The 16,664-nt window shown below is 41.0% G+C and overlaps 1 protein-coding gene across 1 annotated transcript in view; it reads right to left on the bottom strand.

Moving 5' to 3' along the window:
• LOC126195706 (gastrin/cholecystokinin type B receptor-like) overlaps positions 1-16,664 on the bottom strand; it is a 343,046-nt gene that overhangs the window by 79,236 nt on the left and 247,146 nt on the right. The window contains exons 5-6 of the mRNA XM_049934335.1: positions 11,395-11,436; positions 140-149 (exon numbers count right to left, since the gene is read on the bottom strand). Of these exons, the coding sequence (XP_049790292.1) occupies positions 140-149; positions 11,395-11,436 (52 nt within the window). The remainder of the gene's footprint in view (positions 1-139; positions 150-11,394; positions 11,437-16,664) is intronic.

Here is a 16,664-nt window from a genome sequence, read left to right as displayed (position 1 = left end):
GAGGCATTACAAATTTATAACAACCTAGGAAGACTGAAAGGTTGGTGTACCTGCCTTGAGATCAAACCGCACGCTTCAATCTGTGATATTTACTATATTTGTTGCCAGGTTTGTTCGAAGTCGCTCACTTTGCATCTACGCCAAATTCACTTCCTACGCATATCGTGCAGAAATTGTAGCCCATAGACCAAAGACTTTGGCAGATAAAAATATATTACGTGACAATAATTTATTTAATGACGCTACGGATAATGCTATTTTCATCTGCGTGAATAATTACGCGTGTATTAGGATTGGTGACAGTGGCGCCGTAAGGGTGGGGGATTTTTTTGTCCGTCGTTGATACAGGCTATTAGATCCGTCTTTCATTTTTACTACGCATCATATCCTAACAAATTGCGCTTTTAAGTTTTTTACAGAAAGGACACGATGGGGGAAAGAACCGATTTTGGTTAAGTAGCATCTAAAATGGCTTCATTTAATTTCAACAGTTTTATTAATTTATAGAAAACTAAACTTGACATGCTGCAAACTTACGTTCTCTCAGTTAATTTTCAACGTATAAGAATATTTATGATAAGAATGGTTCTTTAAGTTGAATTCAAGATACTTTTATTAATTTAACCTTGCACCGTACTACTCGATGGTGAGGAAGCGATAATTATGCACGAGTTCCCAAGGAAGCTTTCGTTCACTCGAACATCCATCGGCAGATCCGCACCGAACTACTGAGTTTAAGCATATCTATACCAGATGCTGGGACGCAGGAGTTTATGACGGGATCTCATAGCGCTTATATTTAAATATCTTGTATCTGCAAATCCAATCTCGATAGCGACCATAGAGAACGAAATGCGCATAAGGCGGCTACTAAAAGAAAATGAAAATTCCATTGATGTACTGATGAAAGAAAATTATAACAGTTATTTGTTCCCTCTCCATAAGTAACTACAAAGTAACCACTACGTTGTTACTTTGTAGTTCATAAAGAAAACTACTCACAAATTCTAGATTCCACATGACAGTTGAATACTGTTGTGGTTATTGTAGCACACATTATTTTATTGATTGGTTCAAATGGCTCTGAGCACTATGGGACTTAACATCTATGGTCATCAGTCCCCTAGAACTTAGAACTACTTAAACCTAACTAACCTAACGACAGCACACAACACCCAGTCATCACGAGGCAGAGAAAATCCCTGACCCCGCCGGGAATCGAACCCGGGAACCCGGGCGTGGGAAGCGAGAACGCTACCGCACGACCACGAGCTGCGGACCATTATTTTATTATAATGCAACCATGATAAGCGACAGAGTAAGGACTACATGTTTGGCTGAAGGCTACAGTACCAAAATTACCGATCACGAAGAAAATTACTTAAAATTACGAAATTCCGCACGGAAATTGTGCATCAGCGTGCTTATTGTAACAAACGCTATCATTTTATAATCATTCTACAGAGGCAGGAGACGGTGTAACGACCACTTGGTTGACTGAACAGCACGATACAAAAGATGTGGATGACAAAGAAAACTAGTTACGATTAAGAAAATTCTTTGTATATCATCATGCATATTATAACACACGCAATCATTTCATTATGGTCCTACCGCAGTGCGAGTACATATCACGCGTTTGCCTGAGGGTCACAATAGTAAAGTGTGGTCAGCAAAGAAAACGTTAAAATTACAGATATTCGCACGCATTTCCACAAGAGATATATTATAACCTATTCATTCGTCGAAAAGCTAGCGCTACCCTAGTAATGTCTAGAAACTGGAGCTTGAAACTGAAAAATGATATGTAACGGCCACGAACCTTTATCTGAAAATCAAAGAAGCGTTTACCAGAGTCACCGACACCTTACCTATACAGTCAACAGCAAACGAATGCCCTACACAGCCATCCCTGTACTAATGTTCGAACCGAGCGTTGGGTCGGGAGAACAGGTACCAAATGCCTTCCACAAAATACGCAGAAACGATGGTTCGCCCACACCATCAGGCTGTGTACCCAGAAGTCTGACCATACCAAACTACCAAACACTCTGTGCTGGAGCGATTTTTCAACTGCTCTCTTTTGCTTGTTTCCTTGCTCGTGTAGCATGGATGAAAGGAAATGGGGCTGTGCGAGGAAAGAACACCAATAAATAGACAGAGGCAGGAGCTCATTCCTCGTCCACCTGCGCCGAACTGGCAGGGTACTGAATCGAGAAATACACACACAGCCAGACTGGTAAGGCAGAGTTACAACACAACTTTTTCATTATCCACTGATTCCAGACAAAAAATGGGCAGAGGTTGATCTCCCAATAGAGGACCAAAATAAAGCAATGTTCTTTTAGGTGTGAATTTTTTCTCTGGGGGCTGGGATTCTAAAAAGTTATTAAAACTATGATATACAGGCAAATAAGAATAATAATGGTACATTTAATACAAACACAAGACTTTAACAGGCCACACTGATTCATCGCTAACGTGAAACCAAGAAGGGTGTAGGTACCTCCATTTGTAGGACATGACATCACATAATGAGAAATTGCAAAGGATAAATTCAGTGAAAACAGGCAATAAGTTTGATTACACAGACAGGAAAATGTAAGGAGCATCCTATTAGCCTCCTAAACTATGAAATAAACGGCAGATACACAACCAACAGAACTGTTTCATGTAATAAGTGGTTCAAGGCCAAGAAATACTGATCACGTTTAAAAAAATAAAATTACAATACGAAATACTATATTAGTAAATGGGCCGACAATAAAACCAAATATATAGATTTATCTAGAATGAAATTTTCACTCTACAGCGGAGTGTGCGCTGATATGAAACTTCCTGGCTGATTAAAACTGTGTGCCGGACCGAGACTCGAACTCGGGACCTTTGCCTTTCGCGGGCAAGTGCTCTACCAACTGAGCTACCCAAGCACGACTCACGCCCCGTCCTCACAGCTTTACTTCTGCCAGTACCTCGTCTCCTACCTTCCAAACTTTACAGGAGCTCTTCTGCGAACCTTGCAGAACTAGCACTCCTGAAAGAAAGGATATTGCGGAGACATGGCTTAGCCACAGCCTGGGGGATGTTTCTAGAATGGAATTTTCACTCTACAGAGGAGTATGCGCTGATATGAAACTTCCTGGCAGATTAAAACTGTGTGCTGCACTGAGACTCTAACTCGGGACCTTTGCCTTTCACGGGCAAGTGCTCTACCACAATAAAAGGTGTGGTCGATTGATTTAATAAATAATTTATTAATGATTCACATTGTTTTGTCTGGCCATTCCTTTGGACTCTGCGCTAAATTTCTGCGTGGTATGTGTGGGCAGTGAATTTGCCGTATATATGGAACAAATATAGCAAATATCACAGATTTAAGAGTGGAGTTAATCTCAAGGCAGGTTTGCAACCTTTCAACATAATATTAATGGTGTTGCCAGAAGAGAATGTCTATTACTTGTTCCTAGCTAGCCTCAAATGTAATTTCTTTTTTTTTTCCTTGATTACATTTTGATTCCACCTGAATGGCAGCTTAGTACGCTGTTCTTCAGCCTACAGAATTTTTAAAACATAAGAAGATAAGAAACAATAAAAGCGGGCGATAAAACTGTGACGTAAATTGTAAAACGGCGGAAAATTGTGGAAAGTTAAAACATAAAACAAATGATGGGCGATGATAATAAAATACACAGGAAGCAGACAGGGAAAAAAGTAGACAGACAATTAAAAAACATGGTGACAGTCTGGTTTCTGTTCGCAAGAGATGTAAAAATCACACCCATTGACAGAATGATGTCCGTTCGCAACACTTCGGAAAAGACGTACAACACTTAACAAACACTGGAAACACTGCACTAAAAGGTCGGCACGAAGATGACACACCACAGCAAGGGCAGATGGGGGGGGAGGGGGCACCTGGACAGATGAGGTGGAAAGAAAGGGAGGAAAAACGAAAAGGGGGGGGGCGACGGAGGGAGAGGACTTAGAAGGGGGAGCAGGGCAGACGCGAGAACGAATGGGGAAAGGCGGAGGAAGGATATGCAAAAGACTCGGGGGGAGAGAAGGGAGGCAGAGAGAGGGTGGGCAGGCAAAAAACAGGATGGAAGGGGGGAGAGGGAGGACACAGGAAAGGAGGGGGAGCTGAGGATCAGAGTTGCTACGAGGGATAAATGGAGGGTGAGAGGGCATCATCCGGGAGGTAAATGTAATGTAGGTCAGGACACTCAAAAGCAATATTAAACAGTTCCTTTCAAGTGGGCGTTATCGAGAGCTGTCCGTACCCTTATCGTATCCGACCTAGCGCTCCGTCTATAATGATCCTATCAGCGACAGGACGCTAAACCCTAATCTACCACACTTTCTGATAAGCATAGTGCCGTGTTTGTAATTGCACGTCCTGGTATGCAGGTATAGTAAACGTGCTGCCATCTAGGGGCTATAAGAGATTTGTCGGTTTATAGCGCCGGTAACTGCCCTCTTGTGACCGACGCGTGTAGAGTTGCGAGTGAGCTAGGGTGTATTATCTTTAACCCTATTAGAAGACGGTATATTAGGGTTCAGGTATCTCTATGAGCTAGCTTAACTTGGGGTCTAGTCTTTTACACAGCTTCAGTAACAAACGGTGCAAAGAACGATTAGATACTTGCGATCGTAATTACGTCAGAATGAATATGAACATTTCCAAGACTGCGGAAGAAGTCCTCTCACAGGGGATGCACTTTAATTTAGAAAGCGTCAAATGTTGGAGCTGAAGTTATAGGAATTAGGAAAACCATTCCTTCTGCCATAATCAATCATTGTAAAATAATTCTGATCTGAACAAATTCCAAAAGCTGCAAGGGACCAAACAGAATAGTAGGCATTTCATGCACGGTCGATACCATGGGGCTGTTATTTAATTCAAATAAACAAGTGAGGGGCCGCAGTGGTTAGCACACTGGCCAGGCATTCGGGAGGTCTATTCAAACGGGTGTCCAGCCATCCTGATTTAGGTTTTCCGAGATCTCCCTTAATCGTTTCAGGCAAATACAGGGATGGTTCCTGTGAAAGGGTACGGCCTTTTTCCTCCCCCATCCTTCCCTAATCCGATGGGACTAATGACATCGCCTTTCGGTCCCCCTACCCAAATCACCCAACCAGCCAACGAACCAACCAACAGGCCGCCTGAGAAATCTTAACGATCGTCGTTTTGAGGAGCAGGAATGGTAAGCAGGCCACTTAGCAGATCAATTGTAATTAATTATCATCGGAAGGGCGCCGATGGTACCGATTGTTGAATAAATAATACTGAGACTGTGGACAATTAGGGAAGAGTGTGGTTAGATCGGATAACTAATACTGCATGGCCCTTTGGAGGAAAAACTATTTAATCCAGCAATTGTCAGATTTGGTAAAAATAATCGATGTATAGTTGGGTACAATATATTACCCCAGAAAAGTCGTAGCTTTTTTTAATGAAAGATCAATTTATATATAAAGTCAAATCAACTTCTCTTATCCCACTGGTGGGGTAAGATTGGGAACAGGTAATAAATCTATGGCAATACAGAAAGGCAAGATTTTCGGTGAAGAAGCAGCAGAATTATATATTGAAATACAGTTTAATGACCAATATTATTCAGAACATTCACATGTAAAGTCCCCGTTATCTGCTCCACTACAACTTCTGTGAGCCCACCGAAGACATAATCAGCAATGAATCCAACCTTTTCCTTTTGAGATGCAAAATGTGTAGTCACTATACAAGCAGCAGACACCTTAACTGTTTTTATCCTCTTTTTTCATAGGATCATTGTCACAGAACAGACTGGGTACTGCCTGGACTTGGCCCCACTCAATATACCAGGTCTTATCTTGAGTGCAGAGGTTAAAAAAACCAAACAAGACCGCGCTATTGTTGAGCCAAATTCCTGTTGCTTGCTTATGTATGAATTCGTACTAATCATTTAATATACCTAATTAAATAGTGTTTTAATAAGTGTTATGACTGTGAAAGAACTGAGCTGTAAAAGAAAGAACATTACTGTGTTGATACCGTAAAACAAACTTACCTTCACAAAAACTCGGTAAAGTGAGCGAGAAACAACACGCCAACAGGATCGCTCCTTCTTGTCTACTAGTCGAGTGTAATTCTGTCTCTTCGTCAGAGGGCATAAATAATGATATTAGAAACACGGTACCCGGTTGCACCCCACAAGCCTGTCTTATCCTACTTCCCCCTGCTGGACGGGGAACTACGGCCCCGTTCTTTTATAGCCGGGATACAATACAATGTATTAAACATGAATTCAATAACAGGACATTCATTACTGTGAAATAAAGCGCACTATCAGCAATAGAATACACACGGAGAAACGTGTTCACAACGCCAGGAAACGTATTTCAGATAGGGACAGAAGAGGATGTATGATCGTTAGCTGCATCCTTAAATCAACAGAATATTTTGGAGACACGACTATTTGTTTGCCACTGAGTAACATGGAGGCATGCGAAGCAGAATTTATTGCAGAAACAAAGCGTTACGAGCCCTGCACATGTATTCCAACATGGCCCAGCGGAACTGAGGGCACTGGAGTCAATACACGAAGAAAAGCGGAACAAATTCGCTTAATTGAATCGCAGTCGCTAAACAAAATACCCCCGCAATAGTTTAAGTAAAGAATAAAAGCAATTTAAACGCACTTAACGGAGGTTAAAGGGGTGTGTTAGTTCACGGTCATATAATAAAAAGTACAAAGAAGACTGCATCAATGTGCTTAATTAAAATGATATTTATTCGAAAATCACTACTCAAACACTTTGATGATATACAAGAAATTATTCGCAGTTGCGAAAACGGATAACCCTCACAAGAGGACCTTCCATACTGTAAATCACCGATTTTGATGCGCTTCAAATATGTTGTAGAGCACTTACCTTGAGTACCTGGCTATGTGGTTTTTTAGCGACGGGGCTTGGTTTTAGAAAAAATCGGTTTAGAAGTTCATTGCATGCTTTGTATATCCGTAACATTACATATTATCCGAGCGAGTCATTGTAGCGCACATAAAGGTTCACGGCTACCACGCTGGAGGTAACGTGTTCGTCTTTTTTTTTTTTTTTTTTTTTCAAAATCGCCCGAATTTTTCAACTTTATTTCATAGAATATCAACAAACAGTGTAAGGTGTGCGAAATTATAAAGATATATTCAGTTATTAATTTTTTCTGTCATACAATATTACAAAATCTTATTTTTCATCGTCCGCATTGCTTGATGTGCCAGAACAATAATTTGGTTGATAATAGAAACAACCGAAGCTCAAATTTTTGCAGCACCACGCGCATTTTATGAAATCAACCGTCTTACAGACGCACGGTTTTTTCATGAGCGATACCGGGAAATACAATTATTTTGCATTCAAAAAGATTTCTCTTTCATCCGCTATTTTCGATGCGAACCATGCGTATCCAATCATGCTTTCAAAATTAGGTGCGCTAAATTGATGTAGGATTAGCGAATGTAATTTTATCGAATCTTCCCTAGACGTGATCTCTTTATTGTCTTTCATCAAGTCGGGAGCATTCTGAATAATTTTCGTGAAGATTTTCACCTGCCGGTAAAAATAAACAACGCAGGGCTGGCAATAAGGAGTGCACTTTGGTGGACCACTTTTAGCGTACAGGTGCTCGCTTTCCTCTCATCAGTGAATAGATGATCGCATAAAGTTTAAGCGGTTTGCCCTCCCCACGAAATGTAGAAATGTAGAAAAAAATTTTCCGTTCCACGTACGGAAGAATTACAGAACGCAAAAATTCTTTGTACACCAGTTTCGTGAACTTCCCGGATTTCGTGCAGGACACGATTACATTTCTGTATATCCCACTAAATTCGCCTACTCGTTTTTGAAAATTAGGACCAAATTTTCCGGACGGTTCTTGCATACATAAAAAAAAAGGGAGCAAGATTGGAACACGGTACCTTAACCGCGGTATCCGTGAACCCTTGCCGCTGCACTACACTGACTTGCTGGGGAGGTATGTAATGTTACATATATAGAAAGCACGCAGTGAACTTCAAAATCGATTTTCTCAAAACTAAGGCCCGTCGCCAAAAAACTGGATAGCCAGGTAGCCAGGGTAAGTTCCTCTACAATATATTTGAAGCGCATCAAAATCCGTGATTTACAGTATGAAGGGTCCCTTGTCAGCTGTATAATGGGATGACGACAGTAACCATCTGTGGCGAACCGGTACTCGAACTCGGATTTGCGAGCAGGACATTTTAACTGAAAGTCGCTGACTGCTATCGGTCTGCCCTCCCCCCCCCCCTTCGTTTTTTCCTCTCCTTCCATTCTCTTTTATTTTCCCATCATCAGTCCAGGTTCCACCCACCTGCCATCGGCTGTGGTATATCATATTTGTGAAAATTTTTTAGTGCAGTGTTCAGGTGAATGTTCAGTGTTGTTCGTCTTTCCAAAGTGTTGCGAACAGAAATCATGCTGTCGCTGGATGTGACTTTTATGTCTCTTGCGAACAGGAACCAGACTGTCGCCGTGTTTTTTAATTGTCTATTATTTTATCTGTCTGCTTAATATGTATTTTTATTAGCCTCATCATCCCTTTGTTTCTATGTTTTAATTTCCACGATTTCTTTCCGCCATGTTACCATTTAAGTCTCCGATTTTATCACCTGTTTTTTTGTTTATTATCGTCCCCTTTTTTAAACAAATTCTGTAGGCGGAAGAGAAGCATACTAAGCTGCTGCCAGCCCGCCCCCTTCGGGGGGAATCGAAACTTAATAAAGAAAAAAAAAACTGCTGTCGGCGCATAAATACGATATTGCAGTGTCCGTATCGTTCAGAGGTATGATGTAATGTTCCTTTCGTTATGCATGCAGACCCTGTGGCTACTACAGGCGTCATGAAATGTATTCGTAGTGGCGAATATGAACAATCATCAACTGTAAATGGCCGGTCGGTGTGGACGCGCGGTTCTAGGCGCTTCAGTCTGGAACCGCGCGACCGCTACGGCGGCAGGTTTGAATCCTGCCTCTGGCTTGGATGTATGTGATGTCCTTAGGTCAGTTAGGTATCCTTCCTCCCATAATGACGCACCATACATTAACCCGCCAAGGTCGCTGATGTTCCGCTTGTCGCAGCTATACTGGATTTTACGTTGCCCAATGGTGCATATTATGCCGGTTTACGTTACCGCTGTTGGTGAATGACGCTTCGTCGCTAAATAGAACGCGTGCTAAATATTTGTCGTCGTCCCGTAATTTCTCATGTTGCCAGTGGCAGAATTGTACACGACGTTCAAAGTCGTCGCCATGCAATTCCTGGTGCACAGAAATATGATACGGGTGCAACCGATGTTGATATAGCATTCTCAACACCGACATTTATGAGATCCCCGATTCTCGCGCAATTTGTCTGCTACTGATGTGCGGATTAGCCGCGACAGCAGCTAAAACACCTATTTGGGCATCATAATTTGTTGCAGGTCGTGGCTGACTTTTGACATGTGGCTGAACACTTCCTGTTTCCTTAAATAACGTAACTATCCGGCGAACGGTCCGGACTCTTGGATGATGTAGTCCAGGATACCAAGCAGCATACGTAACACACGCCCGTTGGGCATTTTGATCACAATAGCCATACATCAACACGATATCGACCTTTTCCGCAATTGGTAAACGGTCATGTTTAACACGGGTAATGTATCACAGAACAAATACCGTCCGCACTGGCGGATTGTTACGTGATACCACGTACTTATACGTTTGTGACTATTACAGCGCCATCTATCACAAAGCGAAAAATGTGATCCAACTAAAATATTCATATTTCTTTACGTATTACAAGAACATGTAATAAAAAATGGGGGTTCCTATTTAAAAAACGCAGTTGACATCCGTTTGACCTATGGCAGCGCCATCTAGCGGCCCAACCATAGCACCATCTGGTTTCCCCGTTAAAGCTAGACAAGTTTCGTTCTTTGTAGCTTTTTTTCGTTTGATGCTTATTTCGTCAGATATTTGGCCCGGTCACTGTCAATGGACCACCCTGTATAGCCTACAACACAGCGACACATTGAAAAATAAAGATCCAGAAAGTAAATTTCAAGGAATTATCGTCACGTTTCGAAAAGGCACTAACAAAAACAGGAGGACTAAAAAATGGATGTAATCCCAAAAACAAAATTTCGAATTTAGGTTCAAATTGTTCAAATGGCTCTAAGTACTATGGGACTTAACATATGAGGTCATCAGTCCCCTAGACTTAGAACTACTTAAACCTAACTAACCTAAGGACATTACACACATCCATGCCCGAGGCAGGATTCGAACCTGCGACCGTAGCAGCAGCGCAGTTCCGGAATGAAGCGCCTAGAACCGCTCGACCACAGCGGCCGACTCGAATTTAGGCTCACATAAAGTTGTTCCCGTGAAAGTAAGCTTGTTTTGACAGATAAGGAACGAGTAAATGGCATAAAAGCTTTCCCGAACGAACGAGGTTAGCACTAGGATTTCTACCTACTCATAACTTCGGAATTTTTAATCTTCCCCATCTATGATTATACCGGATGCTACGGGTATACGTGCAGATATTTTTATATGTGGTACCTTAACATGTACACACTTTAGTGTGTTGATTGTTTTTCTCTGTGTGGAACAGTCTTCCCACAGCCACAGCACACTGTTTACGACCTGATGTTTTCTGTATGGCCGTACATAGACCGGGCAGTGGACTACGAGTACAGACTAACCATTTTTCGTCCATGCTGCTGCCTCTGGGTCACGGATCTCGCGTTCGATTCCCGGCCGGGTTGGGGATTTTCTCTGTCTGTAGACTGGGTGTTGTGTTGTCCTCATCATTTCATCATCATCATCATCATTCGTGATAGTGACTAGATCAGACTGTGTAAAAAATCGGACTGTGTAAAAATTGGGACTTCGTAGGACGCTGATGACCACGCAGTTGAGGGCCCCCAAACCAAACATCATCATCATCATCACCATTTGCGTCCATGCGTCCACACTTCAATACCTGACCTGCTGTCCATGGGAAAACAATTAATGACTTACTCTTGACACATTTACTTGGAGCTACTAACCAGCCTAAAAATATACAATTTGTACTAACTACAAGTATTAGTCTGCAAATGACGTAAATACTCATGTAATTTTGTTCAGTGCACTTCCTCAGTCACCAGTAGAAATATCTGCACTTATACCCGTTACACCGTGCATTATTGAAGGAAAGACCAGTTCAAGCCCTTAATACGAGCATGTTCTAAATACCGAGGACAGCAAACGAAGTCACGCGAACTGCATTTTTGTGATGAAACCGCGACCAGTTGCTTTACTAATGTCATTCAAAACCTTTTATTTTCTCTCCACCTAACATTCGAGCCGTTCTTTTTTCACTGGGATCGTGGAGATGACATGTAGTCCTAGAATATATGCAATTATACAATGAATCATTCTAAAGAGCCATACTTACAACTTACAACTTATGTAATCACATGAAGTCTCTGCGATATCTGCGACTAGCTGTTGCTGCTACAAAATATAAAGTACCGGTAAATGCCCACCACTTAAGGACGAGCTACGCTGGCTCGAAAAGTTTTTTCTTATATAAATTGTTATAAAGTAAGTGGCTGTAGATTGCTAATTTCACTCAGGATCACGGTATTTAGCGTCCAGAGTTGATAAGGTAAAAATAAAAAAGAACTTGAAATTAAATTTGTTAAATGGCCCATTTTATTGGGTGTGAACGAGATGATGACATATAAGATTGTTGGAAAGTACGAGAGTTGCCAGAAAATAATTTATCACTTTTTTTCTCAACCGAAAAGAATGCGAAACATTACGTATATATAATTTGAGGTCTCATTTGTGAGCGCCCTAAGCTTCCGATATTTTCGATAGATAGCGTAGTTGCAGGACAGTTTCAAATCGGCGTCTGTAGAGGATGGACGTTACAAGCAACATGCCGTCATTGAATTTCTCACTGTAGAGAAATAAACTGCGGGGAATATTCACAAACGCTTGCGCAAAGTCTAATGGAGCATCTGCTGTCGACAGAAGTACAGTTAGTTGTTGGGCACGGAGGGTGAGTTCATCAGAAGGCGGTTCGGCGGAGCTCCAAAATTTGCAACGGTTGGGGAGACCATCCACGGCTGCCGGCCGGGGTGGATGAGCGGTTCTAGGCGCTGCAGTCTGGAACCGCGAGACCGCTACGGTCGCAGGTTCGAATCCTGCCTCGGCCATGGATGTGTGTGATGTCCTTAGGTTAGTTAGGTGTAAGTAGTACTAAGTTCTAGGGGCTGATGACCTTAGAAGTTAAGTCCCATAGTGCTCAGAGCCATTTGAACCATCCACGGCTGTCACACCTGACACACCTGATCTAGCCCCCTTCGACTTCCACTTGTTTGGGCCATTAAAGGATGCTATTTGCATACTTAGTTGCGGCAACTTGTTGAACCATTGATTAACGGATTCTTTAACTTCATCACCACTTCTGTAGCGTTTTCCATTCCAAAAATCCTTCAGTTTTGGGAGTAAGTGATAATCACTTGGGTCTAAGTCCGGGCTGTATGGCGGACGTTGAAACATTACCAATTGAAACCACTGAAACAAGTCCTGTGTCACTCGTGCAGCGTGCGGATGCGTATTATCATGAAGTTGTCGAAGCGTCTGACAGTAGACTGCTGCATCTATCTTCTCACCTCTAGGCATGTAGTCGATGAGCAGAAATTCTTACGATCCGAGAACACTGAAGCCATAATGTTTCTGGCGGTCAAAATTTGTTCTGCTTTTTTCGGATTCGTTGGAGGCAGCGATTGATGCCATTACATTGACTGGCGCTTTGTTTCTGTTATGAAATGTGACACCCAAGTCTCGCAATCTGTGACAATTTAATTCAAAAATTCACCATCATCCTTTTCAGAGCGACTGAGAAATATCAATGCCGCTGCCGTTCGTTTTGTTTTGTGTTCATCTGAGAAATCCATATAGCGCACACGTTTTTATAGCCCAGATCTGCAGTAACGATCTCGTACAACAGAGTTCTTGAGATGTCTGGAAAGAGAGCAAACCACTAATTGTAAAACGCCGATCTTCTTGGATTTTATGTTCAGTCCTTGTTTTTAATCGGCCAGTCACCATATAGGGCCGGCCCCAGCGATCTTCGTCGTGGACATTTTTCTGTCCGCCATTAAACTTGATACTCGTACCATACTTCTATTATCATATTACCGTAAACCACAATTATCTGTCTATAAATTTCGATGAGTTGGACTTCTTGCGCGTTTAAAAAGCGGATAACACTGCATAATTCACACTTGGCGGCATCATCAACTTGTAATACATTTTAAAGTCACACAACTAACCAGTAAGCAAACGTATTGGATCGTATGTTCCACCAGATTGATGCAGATGAATACCAAGATCAGTGGTCGGTCAGCGGTGGTGGTGGTGAGGGGAGGGGGGTGGGGGTGGGGGTGGGAGCGCGGTCACGTGTCAAAACAAAACGATCTTTAGTTTCCGAATGACCCTCGTGTTTGATGCATCTCAAGGTACAGGTGATATTATGTAAGCTATTACCTGTGTAATGAAGTCAAAATGCAGATTAAAAGAAGACGAAGTACAAGAATGAAGTCTTGGAATGCGCAACACGTATGGAGACAAGACAACGAATAGCGATGAAACATGGTAAAAGATAAAAAATAGCAATAAAAAGAGGTAAGGTATAAAAGATAGTTGTGCAGGAAAGTTTTGTGTGTATGTTGTGAACAAATTCTGTGTTTGCTTTTATTACAGACTTTCGGTTTCCAATCTTGAAGGGTCCATAGTGAATTGAGAGAGAGAGGGACGCTGATTTTCGTAAATGAACTAATGGATGACAGCTGGAGAGGAGTGAAGTTAGGAATTGCAGATGGCAACAGAGGTGATTGAATTTGCAGTTGGCGTTGGTAATAGCGGGAGAACTTCACAGAACTGTAGATTTCTCGGTTCTAATGTAATTTATATCAGATAAAATACTATCGAACCTATATCCCAATTTGCATACAAACTGAATTCCTTACTACGTATAATTAATGTGATTTTATAAGATATGTGTAAACAGAGAAGGAAGGACACATGTTAAACTTTGAAATTTAAATAATTAACTTCATTTGATACCGATAATTTCGAATTTATAAGGTATAAGCAGCTTCAGTTTTGTTAAATATATAGTTTTGAAGCAAGAAGTACAAATCTTATTGATTAACTTATGTAAACCTAGGCTGCTTCATTGTCATTAAACTAGTGATTCTGAAGCAAAAAGTACAAATTTCGTTGGCTAACTTTTGTAAACCTAAGTACTTTTATTATGGTTAAAGAAATCATGAAGCAAGGCGCATAATTTTCCTGGAAGAACCTTTGTGTGTATACGGAGTTTCATTTTGTTAAAGCAATAATTTTGAGTAAATAAGTAGAGATTTCACTGATGCAATTAGTAACTTCTTTTGTAATTAATTTTAAAATGAAACGGTATGGGAATGGCATATGTTAGTAAGATTAGGACGCTCACGCCTCGAAACTGGGACAAACTTGGCCATCTGGTGTGTGGTAGCTGCTGGCGCTTGGAACTGCTGCCGTAGGAAATGAAACGAGACGCCGACGACAACAGGCAGGGAGGACAAAACCTCTGTTCACAAACACTGCCGGATCCCACTCGACTACTTGTCGACACTGGTGACAGCCAACACAAGGACGAGCTGCAAGGGCAATGTCGCCCGCTGATGTATTGTCCGCTTTCACAAGGGGTACCCTGTCTAGGCCTCTGACTGCATGTGGAATACCATTAGTCCACGTGAGACGACAAGACCTGCTGGGAGAACATTTTGACACTGCACTTCACCATTGTGTTCTTATGAACTTATAGTTACGTGTTCTACAAATGTCCAACCATTATCCACGTCAACACTAGTTGTCACCAGCAGCACTACATGATGGAGGTCATTAACCGCTCATCAACTAAAAGACAATCCATGATGTCATCACCACTTGTAAATACGAACCTTTATATACCCATACATGACTCAATTAGAGACGTCAACTTGTAGAACACAAAGAAGATCACTTCAACTTTTAGTAATAAGTGCGTGCGCAATGAACTTCGGAGGTCCGGTACACTATAAACGATACTCCATCGCATTTAGGTTATTTTTTTCCAATTTGAAAGTCATCCACTATGGTTAAGATGAACAGACCGTGAATCTACAGTAATCACCGATCTAGAGAAACACTCTCTCTTATTTTCAAAGTGACAGCAATATCTTGTGTTCTCGAACCAACGAAAATTCCTGTTTATGACATGTGTAATGACTTTTCAGGGGCAACTGCGTGTAATAATATTTCAGATAACTTAGGAACTTACGAGAACAGTAGTGATTTATTCAAAGAAAGAATGAAAAATTCGTTCTTCATTCCCACTGGACAATAAAAGAAGATACACGAGTAGTAAAAAGTTATATTTCCTTTAATCACAAACATTGCCCTTGCGAAATGATTACTATCCATATTCATATTTCAGGACGTTTAATTTAGTGAATTGTTTCTGTAAAAATATTATTTAGTCCCATAATATGATTGCTGTGACTGGAGTATTGTAAGTACTTCAAGTTCAAATGGTTCAAATGGCTCTGAGCACTATGGGACTCAACTGCTGAGGTCATTAGTCCCCTAGAACTTAGAACTAGTTAAACCTAACTAACCTAAGGACATCACAAACATCCATGCCCGAGGCAGGATTCGAACCTGCGACCGTAGCGGTCTTGCGGTTCCAGACTGCAGCGCCTTTAACCGCACGGCCACTTCGGCCGGCTACTTCAAGTTCCGTATTAATATATATATATATATATATATATATATATATATATATATATATATATATATATATATATATATATATATATATAACAAAACAGCTATGTTCATGTCCGTGCATTTACAGTAATGTTCTGTACCTATTTTGATATCAACGGTTGTGATTTCTGATCAATGATTGTATATCATAGTTAAATAATGATTATAATAATCACATCATTAGAAGGAAAGAATGAATTAATTGTTAAATTTTTTGGGCATTGAATGTAGTTGATTAATGTAGTTGATGAATGTAGTTGGTTAATGTTACAGTTACATAACTGAATGTCAGAGGGTATGGTGAAAACCGCTGGTGTGTAAACGAATCAGTAACATGTTATTACAGTTTGTAAGGTTTTAGTATGAAATGAAGATAAATTAAGACTTAATGATGAAGATTTTAATTAGCATGAATGAGTGTGACCTGCAAAGTTTGCGAAATGTAAAATGGAGTTAACCAGCAACACTGACGGATAAGTGAGCTAAGGTAAAGAATAAATAAACATACTACCTTGTTAAGTTCAACATCCAAAACTGTCTCTTATAAGCACATAAGCCCACTGCCACTTAGGAATCAAGTTTTCTCGACGCACTTGCGCTTTGAGCACAACGTCCTCAGTAAAAATCTTAAACTTTAAGGAAGGAATATTGTTACGGGTCGGTTTTCGGGAGTTATGCAACATATGTAATGCCACATAAATTCATATTAGAGACTATCCTCTACCTAAATACTTCATTACAATAGGAGAAATGAGTTAAAATTAAATG

The sequence above is a fragment of the Schistocerca nitens genome, chromosome 7 (assembly GCF_023898315.1).
Source record: "Schistocerca nitens isolate TAMUIC-IGC-003100 chromosome 7, iqSchNite1.1, whole genome shotgun sequence".
NCBI lineage: Eukaryota > Metazoa > Arthropoda > Insecta > Orthoptera > Acrididae > Schistocerca > Schistocerca nitens.
The sequence above is the reverse complement of the archived record's forward strand: the minus strand, read 5'-3'. Positions and strand labels throughout refer to the sequence as shown.